At 34.2% G+C, this 18667-nt stretch overlaps 1 protein-coding gene across 1 annotated transcript in view; it reads right to left on the bottom strand.

Annotated features, from left to right (window-relative positions):
- Window positions 1–18667, bottom strand: part of LOC124410639 (prolyl 4-hydroxylase subunit alpha-2) — a 146863-nt gene that overhangs the window by 28499 nt on the left and 99697 nt on the right. Inside the window, exon 2 of the mRNA XM_046889156.1 lies at window positions 2807–2998. Coding sequence (XP_046745112.1) covers window positions 2807–2985 — 179 coding nt within the window. The 5' untranslated portion in view covers window positions 2986–2998. The remainder of the gene's footprint in view (window positions 1–2806; window positions 2999–18667) is intronic.

The raw sequence follows: 18667 nt of genomic DNA, 5'->3' as shown, positions 1-18667 counted from the left end.
GAAAATCAATAACCACGTATAAATTACTGTTATCAACGATATCTACTATTTGACCTATATTCTTTCAATATTTTGTAAATATGTATAAAAATGATATAATATAGGAAAATCTCTTCGTCTCGTAGGGGACTGTTTTTTAAAATGGGAAATAAAATTTGAACAATATTTTTTTTTAACTTTACTTTTAAAACATTTTATCCTAATATACATATGTAGATCAAAAATTAAAATTTGAAAAATGAAAAAAATTCACAAAAAGCAACAAAAAAAATAAAATAAACGATAATAAAAAAAATGAAAAAAAAAAAAATAAATAAATAAAAATAAAAAAATTTACGTAAGAAAATAAAAATTAAAAAAAAAAAAAAAACAAAAAAACAAAAAAAAAACAAAGCGCGCCACTCGCTGTATGTATTGTCACACACACACACACACTACGACCTTTATTTCTTCTTTCACATGTCAGGAACCTCTCAGTTCCGTCGCAAACTCACGTTCGAGTCTTTGCATTGAAAAAAAAAAAAAAAAAATTTTTCCCGTATCACCTTTTTTTCTTCATACGCATACCTAACACTATGTAACACACACACACACACACACACACACAACTGCTTTCTTCAGTATTTAGTTTTGTTTGTTATTTTTAACATGCATTTAAGATGCATCGATCGAAATGTATACACGAATTAAACTTTATTGCTGAAGCATAATTATTATATAATAGAGAAAAATGAAGAGAGTTAGAGGGGGAGAAAGAAAGAAAGAAAGAAAGAAAGAAAGAATTGAGGATTGCATTATGATGTCGGTCTCGATAAAAGGGCACCAAGGTAGCTTGTATCAGTGAATTAATCCCCGTTGTCGACGTTTTTTAGTTCGTTGTTTCGAAGACATCAGTCAACGGAGAAAAAATTTTTAAATACAAAAAAAAAAAAAAAAAATCAATAAAAATGAATAAAAAAACAAAAACAAATAAAAAACGAAAAAATTAAAAGTGAACGCAAAAAATCACCACAAAAATTAAAAAAAAAAGAAGTATAAAAAAAAATAAAAAAACAAAATAACTCGAAGAAACATTGAATCGAGGCAAAAGAAAACAAATAAAAAAAAAAACTGAAAATCTGATTGAAAAATTAAAAATGAGAAATAATCGCAAAAAAAAAAAAAAAACGTAGTAGTAGTCTCGGAAAGAATGAACTTAACGAGATAACGATCTCATCTCGTCTATGTGTGTAAAACAAAAAAACAAAAAACAAAAAATAAAAATAAAAAAAATAATCAAGTATTGTATCAGATTCGCAGATGGTTTATAATACATAATAATTATAAATAATTGTATGTTTCATGAATGATTGTACATATGAATGATATTTGTTTAATAAATAAAAATGCATATGTCGTCAGAATTACAAAATAGATTTTTTTTTTTTAAACATAATTCCGCAATCATATTCCCTGTATGGTTTGAATTTTGTTTTTTATTTTATTTCGAACGAATTATTGCGTTCGTCATCCACGTTATTATACCCAGCCATTTACACCATGATAATTTCCTTCTGTCAGTCGAATCGCGGGGACTTTAAAAAGAAGAAAATATTTAGGCAGACATCTGCTTCGAAAATTCGCGTATTTTACCGATCTTTCCAATTTGTATACGTGTTAATTACCAATCGATAAATTCCTTGGTTTAAATACCCGCATCATGGCTTGTATCCACCATACATTGTACACATGGACGGGTTTCTGTATAGTGTTACGGATGAGTGATTGCAATCAGCTTTAATGATATCCGATAAAAGGCGGGGATCAAACTACATTCGGATTTACTAATTCTATTTGAAACGATAATCCTTGTGATCTATAGAAGGAATTAATTCTTTTAGATGAAGTGTGAAAAATTTATACACCAGTTTATAGATATTTCGGTGTAACAATGCTTTCATTTGTTTTACACGTTTTTTTTTTTTTTTTTTTTAATAATTGAATTAACATAGAAAGAATTTCAACTTTTTATTAACAATCAATAACAATTTTAATAACAAAATTTCTTATCGGTTGGATCTTTTTGCGAATAATGACTCGTCGTAGATTGAAATCGATCGAATGTACCAGGTTTTTCATTGTTTAAAAACGATTTGCGGTGAAAAATCGTTATTTCAGGTTTTGTTTACAATTCAGGGTTTATCTTGTCCTATTTTCAGAAGAATCGCGGTAGCTTAATAACCCATAAACTCGATAAATAGTCAACGTTTGACCATCTCGTAATGAAATTGCAAAAAAGTATTGATTTTCAACTAACGAACTTCCTCACCCCATTAAGGCCCAAAGTTCTTATGAAATTTTGACTACAATTTTCATTTTCTTTATTAAAACCATGAGCTAGAACGTAACAAAAATAAAAAATTTCGAATATCGATCTTTCGTTAAGGGGGAAGGTTCCAATTTTCAAAATTTGACACAGATAAAAAAAGAAGTAGCCCGTGGCTGAAAAAATTCTAACATTTTTACCGGATTATTTGTAATTCATTTACTTTATGTACATATTTTTCATTCAATAATGCATAATTTCGCATTAAAAAATAACTTTTCGACGGAGTATTTCTCATAACTATAAAATGTATCTAACCTTCCCCCTAATGGTCTCGGGATATCAGATTTTTAGACTATAATAAAATCGATACTGACAATTAACCCTTCGGAAAAAGAAAAGAAGACAGTCCAGAAATATTTTGCGTCATATTTTTAAGATAGTTTTTTTATATCATGCTATCGTACAGACGTCTGGTACATTATGAGTATAAACGCTTACCTTTTGAGAGTAGCTAGTCGTTCTTCTTGAGCGTGAATAAATCCGTGCAAGGTATCAATGAGGACTGATTCGGTCTCCAAGAGTTCCTCCATGTCAGCCAAGGCTGTATAAAGTTCCCCACGATTGACGGGTAGCGAAATTGCGCAGATTGTCAAGACGATAAAGAATGTTCGATCCATCCTGAGTTTGATTCTGAAATAAAAGGACCGGTTAACTCACAACATCTCTCCGATCTAAAACCGATACTCTGTCGGTATTTCGAATTCTACAGGTAAAAGGTATGTCTACTACGATTTGCAATTGAAAAAAAAACAATTGATGCAAAAAGTCTACGGATATACGAGAAAGGTGATCTACAATTCGTAATGGGATGCGGACATCTTTAGTCGAGGTAAGGACTACCGTGTTTGGTAGAATTTCACATGCTTAGGTGATGGGAAATAATAAGTTACGAGATAATCGATTTTTTTACTTCAAATTTTCAAAGTTTTAGACCATTAAGAATTAGCCTCTGAGAGGATTTTTGGAAATTAAAATTATTTTCGGAGTTACGGTTATTTACGTGACGCGTTAACTAAATCGGTCTGGCCGGAACGAATCTTTAAACGCTTTTTTCTAGAAACGACTTTTTCGATAACGGTCGACATGATATCTCAAGTTCTGATAGACCGATTTACCTGAAATTTGGTGGAAATGTTTTTTGTATATCCCTCTATGGTTGGAAGTTCGAATTAAAAAAAAAAAAAACAATTTGTTACTATTTTAGAAAATTTAGAAAGGTCAAAAAACGGGCACAAAAAAAAAATTTTCATATCGTCAGCATAAATCATTACGAATGTTGCAATAATGTTACTAGCTTCAATATGATATATTCTCTGAGAAAAATTACACAATTATAATTAGTTTATAAATTATACAACTATAATTATATAATTATAATTAAATATAAATAATATATTTCTTCCCCGAACTCCGTTAAAATCATACAAAAAAGTTTTGTATTCGTATCCAGAGTTTTTCGAAAAAATTTCACCAAACAAATTCATCTTTTCGAATATGTTGAAAATGTTTGCCATTTCTTTTAAGGTATAAGCCGTTTCATAGGCGAATAATTTTCACGATGAATAATATGTATTATCGAAACTAAAATGGTCCTACAGTTTGTATGTAAAAATGAAGCACAATAAAAGTTGACATTAAAAAAATGTCGGTCCTGATATTCAACATTTTTTTACTGTGAAATACTACTTGAAAACAGAACCCACGCTTTAATTGAGTGTAAAAATGTTAGGACACGAGTCGACCAACCGGCTTATCGTTATCTGGCCGGGTGGTTGTACACTGATTACAAAATAAAACCAAAGAAAGCAGGGAAAAAATTATGCTTCAACCTACATTTACCGCAACGCAACGTCCCCAGGTACATGTATAATAATATAAACATAATTGACGCATAAAAAAAGATGGAACTCGTAAATATCTTTTCAATCGAAAATAGTTTTTTGAAAAATTATTGTAGGAGACAAAATGTTGAATATTTTCGACGAGGAATCAGATGTAAGGATTGTATAATGGCTCCGGGCCCATTTATTGGCCCAATAAAGACGGAATCGATGTTACCTCCAATGGACACCTACTTTTTTGTAGTAGATTTGTATTCGGAACAATTGTTTACTCTCACATACGTATCTTTAATTTTGGGGTCCCTTTAAGTCCCAAAAAAGCCTAAATCAGTTATTTCTTCAATTTTCTACTTTTGGATGCTTGCCATTTATTCTAAAATCGCGGTCCAAGTTTGGCTACATTAGTCCCAAGTCTATTTTCATAATAGGCCCAAATTTACGCGTCAGCTTCTCGATTCGGCGCCTGAACGACGTGACCAGTTTTACAATTTTTACGAGTCGCTCGGATCCTCGTCGAGACTATCCCTGGAAATTTGAACTCAGGTCCTCCTGGGGCCTGATTCTGGGTTATTTTTCAGTCGTGAAAAGAACAGTTTCTATTTAAATCTCCCTTTTGATTGGTCTAGATGGCGCTTATCACCGTTTTCACGAGTGAAAAATAAGTCAGAATCAGGCCCCTGTTCCGCAATCTCACATGTTACGCGCTACGCTACTATACCTACGGTCGGTAGAGGTCGGTAATGAATGGATTTTTTGAACGGCTTTTTGCAACTGATTTGAAAGTTTTATCAAAAAGAAAAGTTTGGAATTAATGAAAGTTAATTATTATGCGTTTCCTTAGCTTTCATTCCTTTATTCTATACTCATTTCATCGAGTTTCCATACCTCGATATCCAGTACGCTCTGCAGCGTGCCATAAACGTGGCGAAGACTTTGACTTTATAGTTGGCAATCTTTGCAGAGTCAAAGAATAATTTTTCTAAAAAAATTCTTCGTTAAACCGTGTGATGTACATCTTGAGGCTTACGGACAATTTTGACCAGAGTCATTAGCCCTTTTTTTCGAATAAAACGAAGAAACAAAAAAAAATTAAAAATTAACGATGACAAACTTAAAAATTTTCTCGTCATTAAATCTGGCGAAATGATTTATGTGTAATGAAAAAAATCAAGTCCCATAGCCTGAATATTAACAACAGTATAATTTACTCCAAGTAATTGTGAGCCAAATTTTAATGTCAAGGAACTTGATAATATCACGTGAACTCGCGTTACAACCCGTGATCGATATCTTGAATAAATTGAAGTACCATTTTTACCAAGTTTTGTCAGTTCATCGAATATCCCGACCCAGTTCACGAGTTTCAGTCATTTTTTATCGCTAATTCGCGAATCCCACGTCTATCCACCATCATCATCAACTATCTCTCCAAACATAATGGAATCTTGATTGTTTCGGGAGAACGATCATATTTTATCTGGCTCATAGAACTTACCGTAAAATAAATCTCACGAAGAAAAATCAATTAATATCTGTGCATAAAATATTCTTATAACATTTTCCCTGTACAAAGTTAAACAATCTCGCGATCAAAATCTACGTAAGTTTTCTAAATTAGTATTTAGTTGCAGATAAACACACACGAAAAACAAAAATATTTTCCATTTACAAAACCGATAGTAAGAGTTACAATATGCTTAACTATATTTATCATAATTGACGTAGATTTGGCTCTCAAAAAGTGCTGTTCGTATATTCACCACAAGACATGTAAAATCTCCAATATTTCTTTTACTTGCGGAATCAGAACTTCGGTGTTCTATTTTCTGTTCCAAAGTTCCATGAAAAATGAGTGAAGCAAGAAACAAGAAAAAAAAAAAAAAAAAATCTAGTAAAAACTAGTAACGACAGACTAAACGCAGATATTCCGAGTAAAGTCGAGGTCGGGGGTGGCGATTACATTGATACAGGTCCATCTTTGTAAAGTATATAATGCCTCGTTGACACGGTGGCTCTAGGCGTTGCTCAACTCCCCAAGGAGTAGGGTCAAAGGACTTCAATTTACCGGGTGCGTAAATGCTGAGGGACCCCCGCATAAATCAAGCGACACGCAAAGCGCCGTTCTTCCAGTATTATGTCACGTGATATGCGTTACATGGCTCTGCATATTGCATGTATCGACGTATAAAAATTTATGATATTGCCGATTTTTTATGCATGTAATACAGTAAGAACGACGAAGCGTTGGTGAAACATTTTTATGCGGCATTGCTTGATGCTTTGTATAGGTATGTAAAACATACAACTCGATACGGTATTTCGCATGATTCTTTGCATTTGAGTGATAGTATATACATATATTATGTAACACCTGCTTGGAAAGTTCAATTTTCAAAGAATGTGCAGAAGTATGCGTAAAGTACTTCATTTCCGAACAGTGCGGTAAGGCTACGTTGGCGCATGCGTACAATTGAAATGCTACATTTTTCGCACGAGGGTTTTCTTTTGCGCATGCGCTCTTTCGAATGTCTTAATTTTACGCGCAGCGTCACTGACCTGACGTAACCTAACCCCAATTTGACGTGCAGTCAACTGGACCTTCACTGGTGTTACAAAATATACCGTGTGTCCAGAGGTGAGAATGAGCGACTAGCGTCTAGGAACTAATGTGATTAGAGCACTCGCCTTTTATCACGCTGCAAGCTTCAGACTCATCGGAAATTACCTACTTTCCGCACTAATAATACAAAATACCATTGTGCATCGTTGAATTGAATAATTTGAATACTATCGAAGTAACGAATAATGAAACGCGACGATTTCTAAGCACCCGAAAAATGTCAAGAAAAAAATAAAAAACTTTTTTTAAAAATGAAAGGGTAATGGAAGAGGTGATGGGGAACAGAGAAAAAAGCTGTTGACGATTATACGGAATTTCAGACACGAATGTTAAACTGTGCATCTCAGAACTTCTAGTATTGCATAAAAGATAAGGTCTAGACTCTAAAATTCGTGAGTTTGATTACGAATATTCATCTGCAATTCAACATTCGGCTAAGGTTTTCGGTGTAAAGTATACACAAGGGTTGAGCCTGTAATTCAGCTACGCGTTGAATGGAAGTTGGTTTCGCGCACCGCTCTGGACACCATGAAGATTATATAATACAGCTACCCACGTCCGTTGGATTTTCCGTAACAAAAGGCTATTCACTCATTCGAGTCCTGTAGTACTAGTGTAAATCGTCACGTAGGTATTAAGAGCGAAAATATTGCAAGTCGTAGAAAATGGTCATGAAGCAATGGAGAAAATGTACTTTTTCGTCACCTCTTCTAAACTCATCTAATTTCGTTGTTATGTTTTCAACGTTTTTGTTAATACAATTATAATAGCGTTTTCAAAAGGTTTTCACATCCAGTCAAAAATACTGCGTTAAAATTTTTTCGATGAATATGGTTACATGCACTTTTTATGTGTTGTTTACTTTCCTTGTATCCTTCTTCAGAGAAGGTGGAAAGTTTTTCTAGCTACTTCGGGAATGAAAAGTCAAGTTTTTATCAGGTTTACACGATTCGAGGTCTAGAGAATGGACAGTTGATCTCAGTCAATGCGGTTCTTCCTTAACTTAAAACCGATCACTCAAAGTGCCGCTGAACTACTTGCAAACTTGCTATGACTCCACTTCCTTTTTCATCCGGATAAACTTGGTGCTTCGGAAACGATTCCTTTTCCAGGACATTGAAAATTAAAGACTGAAATTGTAATATCAATTTCTCTACGCAATTGCATTTTTACTTATCTGCTTCTTTACAAAACTTTCTTTTCCCGAGCATTATTTTTCTTCTGCAGATTTCAATTTGCTGTCCTACGCTTGGCGCACAAGTCGCCGGTGAGAGCCATGTGCGGTAATATAAAACCATCTCAGTTTCACTGGATCCTGGAATGGAGCCAATATATTTCTTCCCCCGTCAGGGAAACAGAGAAGTTGAAGAAAAAGAGGAAAAAGAAAGGGAGACGAAGCGATAACGTTTATTATGCCCCGGAAGTACCATTAAGGGCAGCGTCAAAGAGTACCTACATATATATACATATAAAAGTATATATAAGTATACGAAAATATTAAATAAAATGCACCTGTTCCACAAACAACTTCCATAAACTTTCTGCAGTTGAACACACCAGCAGAATATAACGTGTCTCAAGGTAAGAAATACGTCACTTGTTTGTTATTCGTGAGAAAAAATGCAAGATAAGTGATATCGCATCACTGGATAATTTCTAATTCCATTATGTTTTCTTCTTTTTTCAGAGAAAACTTGACTTATAAAGCAAAAAGAAAATGTCATTTCAAACATTCTTGAGCATATTCAATCCCCAATGATCAAAATCTAATCTAATAAAATGGAGAAACGTACGTCTCTCCGCGTTAACGTTTTAATTACACCGTTGTACTCGTTAGTTGTTTTGAAATGGAACGTGTTGCAACCAGCTGCAACAGTCAGGATCCCACAGGATCCTACCTTTCCAATGGTTGGAGACGCAACTCGAGTTATAGACGCGGTTGTCGCGCACGATCTGCAATGGTTCATTAAAAAGTTTTGAAATTTCGTAACCGACTACCGACTTTTGACCGATCCCGAAATCGAAGAGTAGAAACCATTTTTGAATGGTATAACATACATACGTCGAAACTTACGAATGTTTTCACCATAGATTCATGTGAAAAAAGTGTAGACAGATGGAATTGCAATAGCCAAACATATGTTATGCAGAAGATATCAGAGTTCGTTGTACGATGTCACTGGACTAATGGTACCTGCTGCATAACGAGGACCCATAACTCATCGAGAGTACTTTTTTCCAGCTGCCGACGAGTTTTTTGTCATTAGTACATGGAGGCAATTCAGAGCTCAGTGTGGTATCCGTAGAATTGAATGCAGACTAATTTGTACAGTGTCAAATTTAATCGTGTAGCTTGTACTATGCCTGCACTCTGCGTGTTTTTGGAACACCATTTTCTCCACGTGGGGTGTAACGATGGGACACTTTTATTACGAGGTGCGAATATCACCAGAGAATGAAACTCACGCCCGAATGCCGCTGCAGCATGAGAATCAGAGTAAACGAAGTAATAATCCTGCAGGTAAGCACAAAGAGAAAAAATAAAAGGACGATGGAAGGATGGAGGGAGACGTGGAACCAGAGGATTGCACTTCGTGCGGTCTCGTCAGGGACAAAAGGCTTCTGTATCTGGTCGCTCTTTGACTAGAGTAAGAGAGTAGAGGAGGAAGATCCAGATTATAACTCGGCACAGAATGTTCTCTGACGGTTTGAGGAATGGCGTCATTTTTTTCTTTCCTGCATGCCACGCCCGTTCAAAATTAAACGCCAGGGGGACATGCGGAAGAGATTGAAAGAGCCTCCCAATCGAAGAATTATGCCATTCTTAAGGGCGCGGCTCTTCGAACAGGGTTCAATAATGGAGTAGGCGGCAGTCGTATCTGATCTGTCGTCAGGATCAAAAGAGCTCCATGACTTTTTCATATGAATTGAAGTACGCTAAGCGGTAATTAAATGATGATTTTTTTAGATCTGAGAAATGTAAAATAAACTTACGAAATTTCAAGGCGTTAAAGAAGTTGATCATTTGTAGTACAGTGTAATTTTAGTTATAGATTTTTCAAGGGATACGGGAATATCGACGTATAAGTGCACGAGAGTATCGTTAAAGTGAACTTAAGCACATTCCAAAAACTTCATGATTGGAAAATGAAAAATGTATGATTTTCAGTCGTTTTATCGGTGTCATCTTGTCATTTTATTCATCCTAGCGAAATCGAGTAGAATTATTGATTGAATTTCTAAAATTAAAAATATTGTTTATTGAATAAAGGTAACAAAGTTGACTTTACTTATAGCTAAATATTCTTCTGCTTAAAAAATAGAAAAAAAAATTGATTACTTGAAAAACTTGATAATAAAGGTGAAGCTTTCATAATGAAAGAACAAACAAGAAACACGCAGATACGGTAAAATTTAAATCACAAATCCGTAGCAGAGATATTGTCAACCAAAGAAACTATCAAATCCAGGTGGCAACTCAGTCATCATATAATGAATCACAAGTTTATTTATAAATTGTTAACTTTCACATCAAAATCCAAAGCAATCCATAATTTTTCAAATTTTAAATGCTTATGAACATCGAAGGAAATCTTAAAATTATCTATGATTGAACCTTGATGACTAGAGCACAGTTTATTGTGAGACAAATTTGTAAGAATTCGCTAGCACGTACAATTTTTGAGAAACATTTTTTTTCTCACCAAATAGCAAAATTTTTATGAACTTCCCTAAAATTTCCAGGTTTTTTTTTTCCAGGGGATATAAAGTTCCCTGTTTCCATAATTTCCATGAATACTGGACACTCCGTGTAATATTCTGATTTTGGTATCTTTGATGATCAAGTAAACCATATGTGTAAAGTATAATCTCGATACATGTGAAAAGAATTGACGTGACGTGACGTGACCTCACGTGTTACATATATAGGATGGAAAAGTCCTTAGAGTTTAAGGAACCTTGGAAGGAAATTTTCTAAACTTAATGGAGGTTTGGAAACAAGCTCTGAGGTTTGCTGCCACGCAAGGATCCTCAGTTTATAAATAATTCATTTGACGTTTAACGCAAAGCATTACTTTCAACTGCTGCAGGGTAGCAAATGTGAATTGGTAATTCTGTGTCGTGAGGAAGAAGAAGAAGAAGAAGAAGCTAAGGGATCATAAATATTACGACGACAGCGATGCACTGCGATGGGTTGCAAGACCAACCCGATGTAATTCCGCCTCTGTAAACATGATTTTTTTTTTTTTTTAAAGAAAAATCTAACGTCCAATTTTCAATCGGAAGGTATCCTAAGCAGAGTTTTTATGTACCTATCTACCCTGGGATGTCCCATATTTAGGGTGTTGACACCAAAATCAACTTCAAATAATTCTAAAAGAATTGCCTAATTTAAAAAAAAAATTAGTTTCTTATGGAAAGAATATGGAAAAAACTTGTTTCCTCAGTAAATATTTTTTTTTATGCAAGAGTAATAATATTTTTAAAAACCTGTAACCGCAAAGTTTTAGTAGGCATTAGTGCTACTACTTGTAAAAAAATTTACATCACGATACCAGCAAATCTAAACGAATTGCACTTCTTTTAAAAAAAAAAAAGGTCAGATTTCGAGCTTCTGCAATTCGTCGAGATTTCGTGAGATGATTATGTGAATTTTTTACCAGACAGTATCACTAATGCCGAATAAAACTTCACGGTTATAAATTATTTTTTTTTTTTCTTAACGTTATTACTTTTACAATAAGATACCTATATACTGAGGAAAAAACGTTTTTCCCATGTTATTTCCATAAGAAACTTCGACCACAAAGCGAACTATCTTAAGGGTTGAGGTAAAAATTTGAAAAAAATCAGGTAATTGTTTTCTAATTATTTGGAGTTGATTTGAGGGGTGGTGCGGGAAAAATTCGTTAACACCCTAAATAAGGGACACCCTAACCTACCCCCTAAATTAACCATACCCAACGCCTGCCGGCGATAAGGAGATTGGAGGATAATTGACGCCCTATTATCAGGGATATCATCTAGATCACGATTGGCTGTAAGTTCCAACCACCGAGAGACCAACCAAGATGATAAGATCTTAATTAAAACAAACAATTATAAGTTCATCAAACTCTGTTTAAACCGTTTTATCCAGGTTAACTTATCAAATATTATTGAGGTTAGGCTTCCATCAAGATGGTCTACCAAATTGAAATTGAAGAGTCATAACCAGTCATACGTCATCAATTTCAATGACTTTTGATTCCATTGTAATTTCAATTCAAACATATTTTTGGACCGTTCCAATAGTTTTCACTCAGCACTGCGTGAGTTTGCAAACGAATCGATTTTTTATCTTAAATACATGAAAACTATTGGTAAAATCTTACGTGAGAAGTGGGAGGGGAAGTCGAAAAAATCTTATATGTTTTTAGATGGTGCAACGAGGGGTTAAAAATGGCTAAAATCGTCCTTAAATAATTAACGAATAGCCCCTTTCAAAAACCAGTACAAATTTCTTACAATATTATTAAAATAAATATAGTTTACGACAGAAACGAAACGAAAATCCGAGCAGTTTTGAATCCAGAATTTTTATAAACAAGGGATTAAAAAATTGACAAAATGGCCTCCTTCGACATCTGGCAAATGAAAGAATTTATCTCCAGTTGAAGAGCGAACAAGAGTCGGAGGTTGCACTTTTACACCTTTCATATACGAGCCTGAGCCTGACATAAAACCGATAACCTAACTCTGGATGGTGCGGGATGCGGAAACTGTGAGACCCTTCTCGTAGTTGGCGTCTTGCCTCTATTCTCTACCTTTCGCTTCATCCCCCGCCGTCTGTTCGCCGCCATTATTTGCGTCGACGTTCTTAGTCGCAGGTACAAACAGCACCTGCTGCTTTCCAAATAAAATATATGCCTTCGTTACTGTTGAAAAAAATTTTTGAAATATCGCGACATCCGAGATGCGACTGAACTTTGATTTATGGGTGCGATTTGACCTGAGATAAAAAAGGGGCAAAAAAAATAACTTGGAGGTGAAAAATTCTCTTTTCGCACAGATCCGAGAAGTCACGTAAACGTTTACGACAAATTAAAAGCTCCGATCCGACGCGACGGGGGAAATAAATCGCTGAATTGATGTGTCGATAGGTTTGTAAATTAATGCTAATTCGTATGAATTAATGAGAAGCAACCGAATTAATTAAAATCGACTAAAATAATAACAATTTAATGAAATAATGAGAATTAACTGAGAAAGAATTGAATTATAGAAAATTATGTCGAGTTGATTTGAATTAGTTTGGATTCGTGACAGAATTATATGTTGAGGTAAAAAAATAAATTCAAATAAGATAAAAAAAAAAAATTAACCTTAATTGACAAGAAATTACAAAAAAAAAATCAAGAGAATTTTTTGTTCTTTACCTCACTTGAAGTGAATTGGAGAGTGAATTATTAAATTAAGTTGTTTGGAAAAAATAAAAAGAAAGAAAAACTGAAATTCTAGAATCAAAATTAATTAAGTTGAATTAAACAAATTAATTTGAAATGAGAAAAAAAAACAAAGAAAAAATCAAATTGAACTACATAAATCGATTTGAATTAATTCAACTGAAGAAATTATTATGTCACTGGAATCTGAAGTTATTTCTTATAATCTGAAGTTAGTTAGAAAAGGGAAATAAATTGAAGAATATATCGAGATGATTGAGAGAAGTTACTGATTTAACGTAATAGGTAGATTTTCGAATGGTAGAAACTGCGCAAAGTCATCTGCATTATACTTATTCAAACGAATATATTCCCGTGGAAATGAAAATTGCTAGCAATACTAATAATCGATATGAAATCGATTGCTTTCAGCTTTTATTTGCTAGATTCTGCGTAACGTTCGATAGGTAACGAGATTCGTAAAATAGAATGATACTACGAGGGAGATCAGTTTAAGCTGTGGTTTGCTTTTTGCGTGGGATCTCGAAACGTTTGTGATTCGAATTTTCGTGGTAAATTCGATTTTGCTAGGTGAACGTGATTATTTCCAAGCTTCAAGGTTCAAGGGATGTCACGAGTTTGCAATTTGTAATGTTAAGGCGAAGAGTGACGGTAAATAAATGACTATTTTACAAGTTTAGAACTATATTCGAAGAATTTCGTTCACAAAATATTAAGTATGCATCACTTTATTAGGATATACAGTACTTCGTACGATTCTGCAGTTGCATAGAAGCAAAAAAAATTTTTTCCATTTTATTTCCATAAGAAACTTCGACCACAAGGCGGAGTATTTTAGAGTTGAAGTAAAAAAATCTGAAAAAATTAGGTAATTGTTTTTCAATTATTTGGGGGATGGAGTGGCAAAAGTTTGTCAACAAAAGTACATTAGGGTGGCGCAAAAAAAACGACTATTTTTTTTTTTGAGTCTCGTGTGACAAAATGTTAGTTTTTGATGTTTTAAGAGCCCACTCCAAAGGACAGCTCGAAAAAAAATTTTTAGAAGTCACTCCAAATTTTTAAAAATGTCAAAAATCGTCAAAAAATTAAATTAAAAAAAAATGTATTTTCAGTATTTCGTTTGATTTTTAATTCATGTCGTGGTGTATTGTTGTCGATTCTTTCTTACTAAATTGAAGAAAAAAAATTTATGGAATTTTAATATGAATATTAAAAGGTCGCTCGAAAAGATCTAAAGAAATGCACTAAAAAATTGAAAAAAAATTATGAGCGACCTTTCAAAATTCAAATTTTGATCTGAAACTTTCGGAAACTTATTTTTTTTTTTGTCTATAAAATTATGCGACCTTTAAAAAAATTTTTTTCGAACTGTCCTTTGGAGTGGGCTCTTAAAACATCAAAAACTAACATTTTGTCACACGAGACTCGAAAAGAAAATATAGTCGGTTTTTTTGCGCCACCCTAATATACATATATCGGAAATCGAAACGTATAACATACGCCATGGAGAAAAAAGTGTCTTAATCCGCGGCTCTTTCGCCACGTTTCGTTGGCTCGTGAACATCGCCATGATTGATTACCCACTTTTTGCCATATTGCCAAGGTTCCGAAGACCAAGGAGGCCGCGCTAAGGAATGCCGATGTTTTAAGAGAAGCAAGAAGAATTATAATGGCGAGAAATTAGTGATTAGAGTTTATTTCGTCACTGAGGAAATGAAATTGAAGAAAATATCCGACGCGGTTTTTTGGTAATTGGAACATCGAGCTGACTTTAAACAAGGAAATTTATTGGGCCATAGAAGTTACCGTAATAAAACTTCGTCGAAAGTATCATCGGATTAATGGCAACATCAAGAATCGTGGTGGTTATTAATTTTTGGAATATTTAAACGATTCGCGATAGAATTTTTCAAAACGTTGCAAAATATCGTCATATCTCGTCGATTATCATTTATATGAGTAAATTTTTATGAAAATCAACTGAATTACGCACCATTGAAGAAATATGCGATTCAAAACTATAATCATATTTATTTCAAGTTTCACCTTGACAAAATATTTTTCTCTACTAAATTGAAGAAAATTTGTATAAACTTGTACCGTGCGAAGGAAAGCTGTAAATCAACTTTGCAAACTTGTAAGCTTTAAATTTCACTTTAACTCTGTGTCAAGGAAAATTGAAAATATTATTTACGCTAGTAGGGTAGACACACAGTGGCCATCCATTGATCCATTTTTGGCCATATCAATTACATTAAGATAACGATGTGGCCACAAATGGTAGAAAAGTGTGAAATCAGCTTTGATCGTTATTAATATTTCTTTTTAAACAACCGATTATCGAAGAGTCCAGATTAATTTTATCTGCAGGGCAGGTTTTTGCAATGAATTGAATAATCGGACACATTCCACGAGGATGGCCAAAAATGGTACAGCGGCTACAACCGGTGCATCCATTGACCACTCTACTCGAAAGTGTAAGATATTTTTTACGGCATGGGCATTGAAAAGTCCACTTTTTGTGACAGTTTTCGTTCCGTAAAGTGACGCTTTATACGGCAGCGAACAAAGTTGCGGAATAAAGTCTTTATTCCGCAGTTTTTATGCGCAGTTCGAAGTGCGCATTCCAAACTGCCGAATAAAGTAGCTTCGTCGTACAGATCACGACATAACCTCACTCTTCGTTTTGCTTTTCAATACCCATAGCGTAAAAAATATTGTATGTGGCATGCCCGTGAACCGTTTTTTAGCTCGGATAATTTCAGTACTCGCTTCCGGCTCGCCTTCAGCTCGTCCTGAGATCTTTATCCTTGTCAAAAAACAGGCGGTTTACGGGCATGCCACATAAATATCTATTCCAATACTTTGAAAGTTTGCTTAAAATTTTCTTTTCATATCGAAATTGAAGTATCAATTAATAAAGATATAAAAAGCATTTGAGAGTCGTCGAAAAGAGCATAAAACACTAGGATGTAAAAATTGAGGAATGGTTGGAGGAAAGTCGACGCGACGAGATGAAAATCCAGGTTTTTGGTGGCCCCTTTAATGGCTTTATAACGTTGGTAGTTGCCACGAAGCTGTACGTCATAATTTGTTGGCAGTTATGATAATTAACTTGACTGAAAGTTTGAGCAGACGATGGCTGCGAACTCTGAAGCAATTACGGTGTCCTTCTCCCGTAAGGAGGATTACCCTCGAGGATAAGAAGAAGAAGAAGAAGAAGAAGCCGGAATCCCATCTTGAGACGCGGGGCTTCTGCCATCAGTCCGGAAGCCTTTAAATTTTGGCGAAAGGCATCATCGTCCCCCGATCGCTCGTCGAATGACCCTTCGATCCGATTCGCTTCTGCAAGTCATTCCCATTTATCTTTGGCTGGACGTCCAACATTTTGCCCGGGTATAGTGCGAGAGATCAGTTGCGAGAACCGTCGTGCCAAATCGCCCGTAAAACAGAGCGTAAGCGATCAGCCAGACAAGTATCCGACCATCCGACCCTTTTTCAGCTCCATATTTCTTATCTCTGTGCCACCGAGAGATCAAAGAACTCGCGATTAGAACTGAGGAACATTTTCAACTTCTCGCAAATCGAGTCAGTAGTTGTATACAGGGTGTCCCAGAACTATAGTCCCGATCCTCGTGAAAATCAGATGAGGATGAAGTTAGTAACGTTAACACGTAAACATACGTCAAATGGAAAACTATGCAGAAATCGTTGGTTGCATAGAATTTTATAATGGCTTTCGAGGAGAGTTCGTTTTGCAAAATATAAGTATATTTTGTTTGTTCTGGAAAGTAACTATTTTTGCCAAACAGGCATCGTTTACAGTAAAAGTTACTAACTTCATTCTCATAAAATATGCGATTGAGACGTTTTTTATTTCTCGTGAGAAATTTTTCAGTTTGCAAATCACAGCCATTTGAAATTGATCGATTCGCGAATCATTATTGAATTGTCATGAGCTACCGAATTGACTGTAATTCGCAAACGATACATTTTTCATGAAAAATAAAAAAACCAGTATATATATATATTAAAGTTCTGGCAATCCTTTTTTTTTCGGCAAAAGTGTTCTCTGAGATTTGAATATTGAAATATTTTATTTATTTTTTTTCAATCAGATAACGAGCGATTGGCATTTGCTCGAAAAATTTTGAAAATTAAATTTTCTTTTGAAGAAAATTCTTTTCCTTCCAGAGTTAATAAGTTTTTTGAATATAAAATTAATCTGGAGCAGTGAAAAACATAAGAAAACTGGGATCGATAAGTAGAAAATTGCAGAAAAGAAAAAAGCACTTTTTAACACTTAATTTTCAAAATTTGAATAGCTATTAAAACATTCGATTAAAACAGAAAATAAAATTCAATATTTAGACCTCGGGGAACACTTGAGCACAAAACAACCAGAAGTACCAGAACTTTTTGTTTAGCTCGCGTTTAAGCGACCCGCGCGTGATCGATTATCATCATCAACTGATTCGTAAAGCTACACGATGATAAGATGTTGCAAGTGGAATGGAAATTTTTCTATCGTATATATATTACGAGTAAATTTTATTGTATAATAATATTTAAGCACAAACTAAAGCTTGTGCCACATTTAATGCATTGCCAGTGAGTTGAGAGGTACCATTTTAAAGGGGTTGTAAAGTGTAAAAACAAGGCAATTTTAGTCCCCTTTTCACGCTTTGTGATAAGATTCACAATTACCTTTGTAGATGCAGTACGTATAATACTTAATAATAAGCGGTGAAAATAAAGTAACTTTGTTAGTCAGTCTCTGAACAAATGGCACAAGTTAATTTAGTCTCCATATCTGTTCTCGTAAAGATAAGCTGTTAAAATTTCTTATAAGTTGTTATCCTATTTACGGAAGATTTGATTAAAAATCAATTTCACTTTCTACTTTTAATTTGAGAATGTTTGTAATAGAATCGAAAATAAGAATATACTCGATATTTTCAAAAACGTTTCAACATATAATTCCATAAGTCAAAATTTTCAAAGTGTTGACGAATATTTGGAAAGCATTGATCATCGTGAGACAGGACTTGAAATGATTAGAACGAGAAATGATTTTTTTTTTTATATATATATTTGAAAGGTGGGACGATGAAAAAAATTTTAATATTGATAAGTTAAAAATGTTCCAACGAGGATTAAAAAAAGTGTCTATACGATATTAAAAATGTCGTGAACAAAAAACCTGCCGAGTTCCATTAAGATAAAGCATCTATATATACCTGTGCATATTAAATGTGAATAAATATTTTCTTGGTTAAAATGTATTGAGTGCAATCTGAAAAGCAAGAATGTCTGTATTAGGAAAAGGCAAGTGATCAGAATTCTGAGCATGAAGCTGATTGTGACGAAGAAGAAAAGCTTCGCGCCCGAA

The sequence above is a fragment of the Diprion similis genome, chromosome 1, assembly GCF_021155765.1.
Source record: "Diprion similis isolate iyDipSimi1 chromosome 1, iyDipSimi1.1, whole genome shotgun sequence".
Classification (NCBI taxonomy): domain Eukaryota; kingdom Metazoa; phylum Arthropoda; class Insecta; order Hymenoptera; family Diprionidae; genus Diprion; species Diprion similis.
Note: the sequence above shows the minus strand (reverse complement) of the source record. Positions and strands in the feature narration are given on the sequence as shown.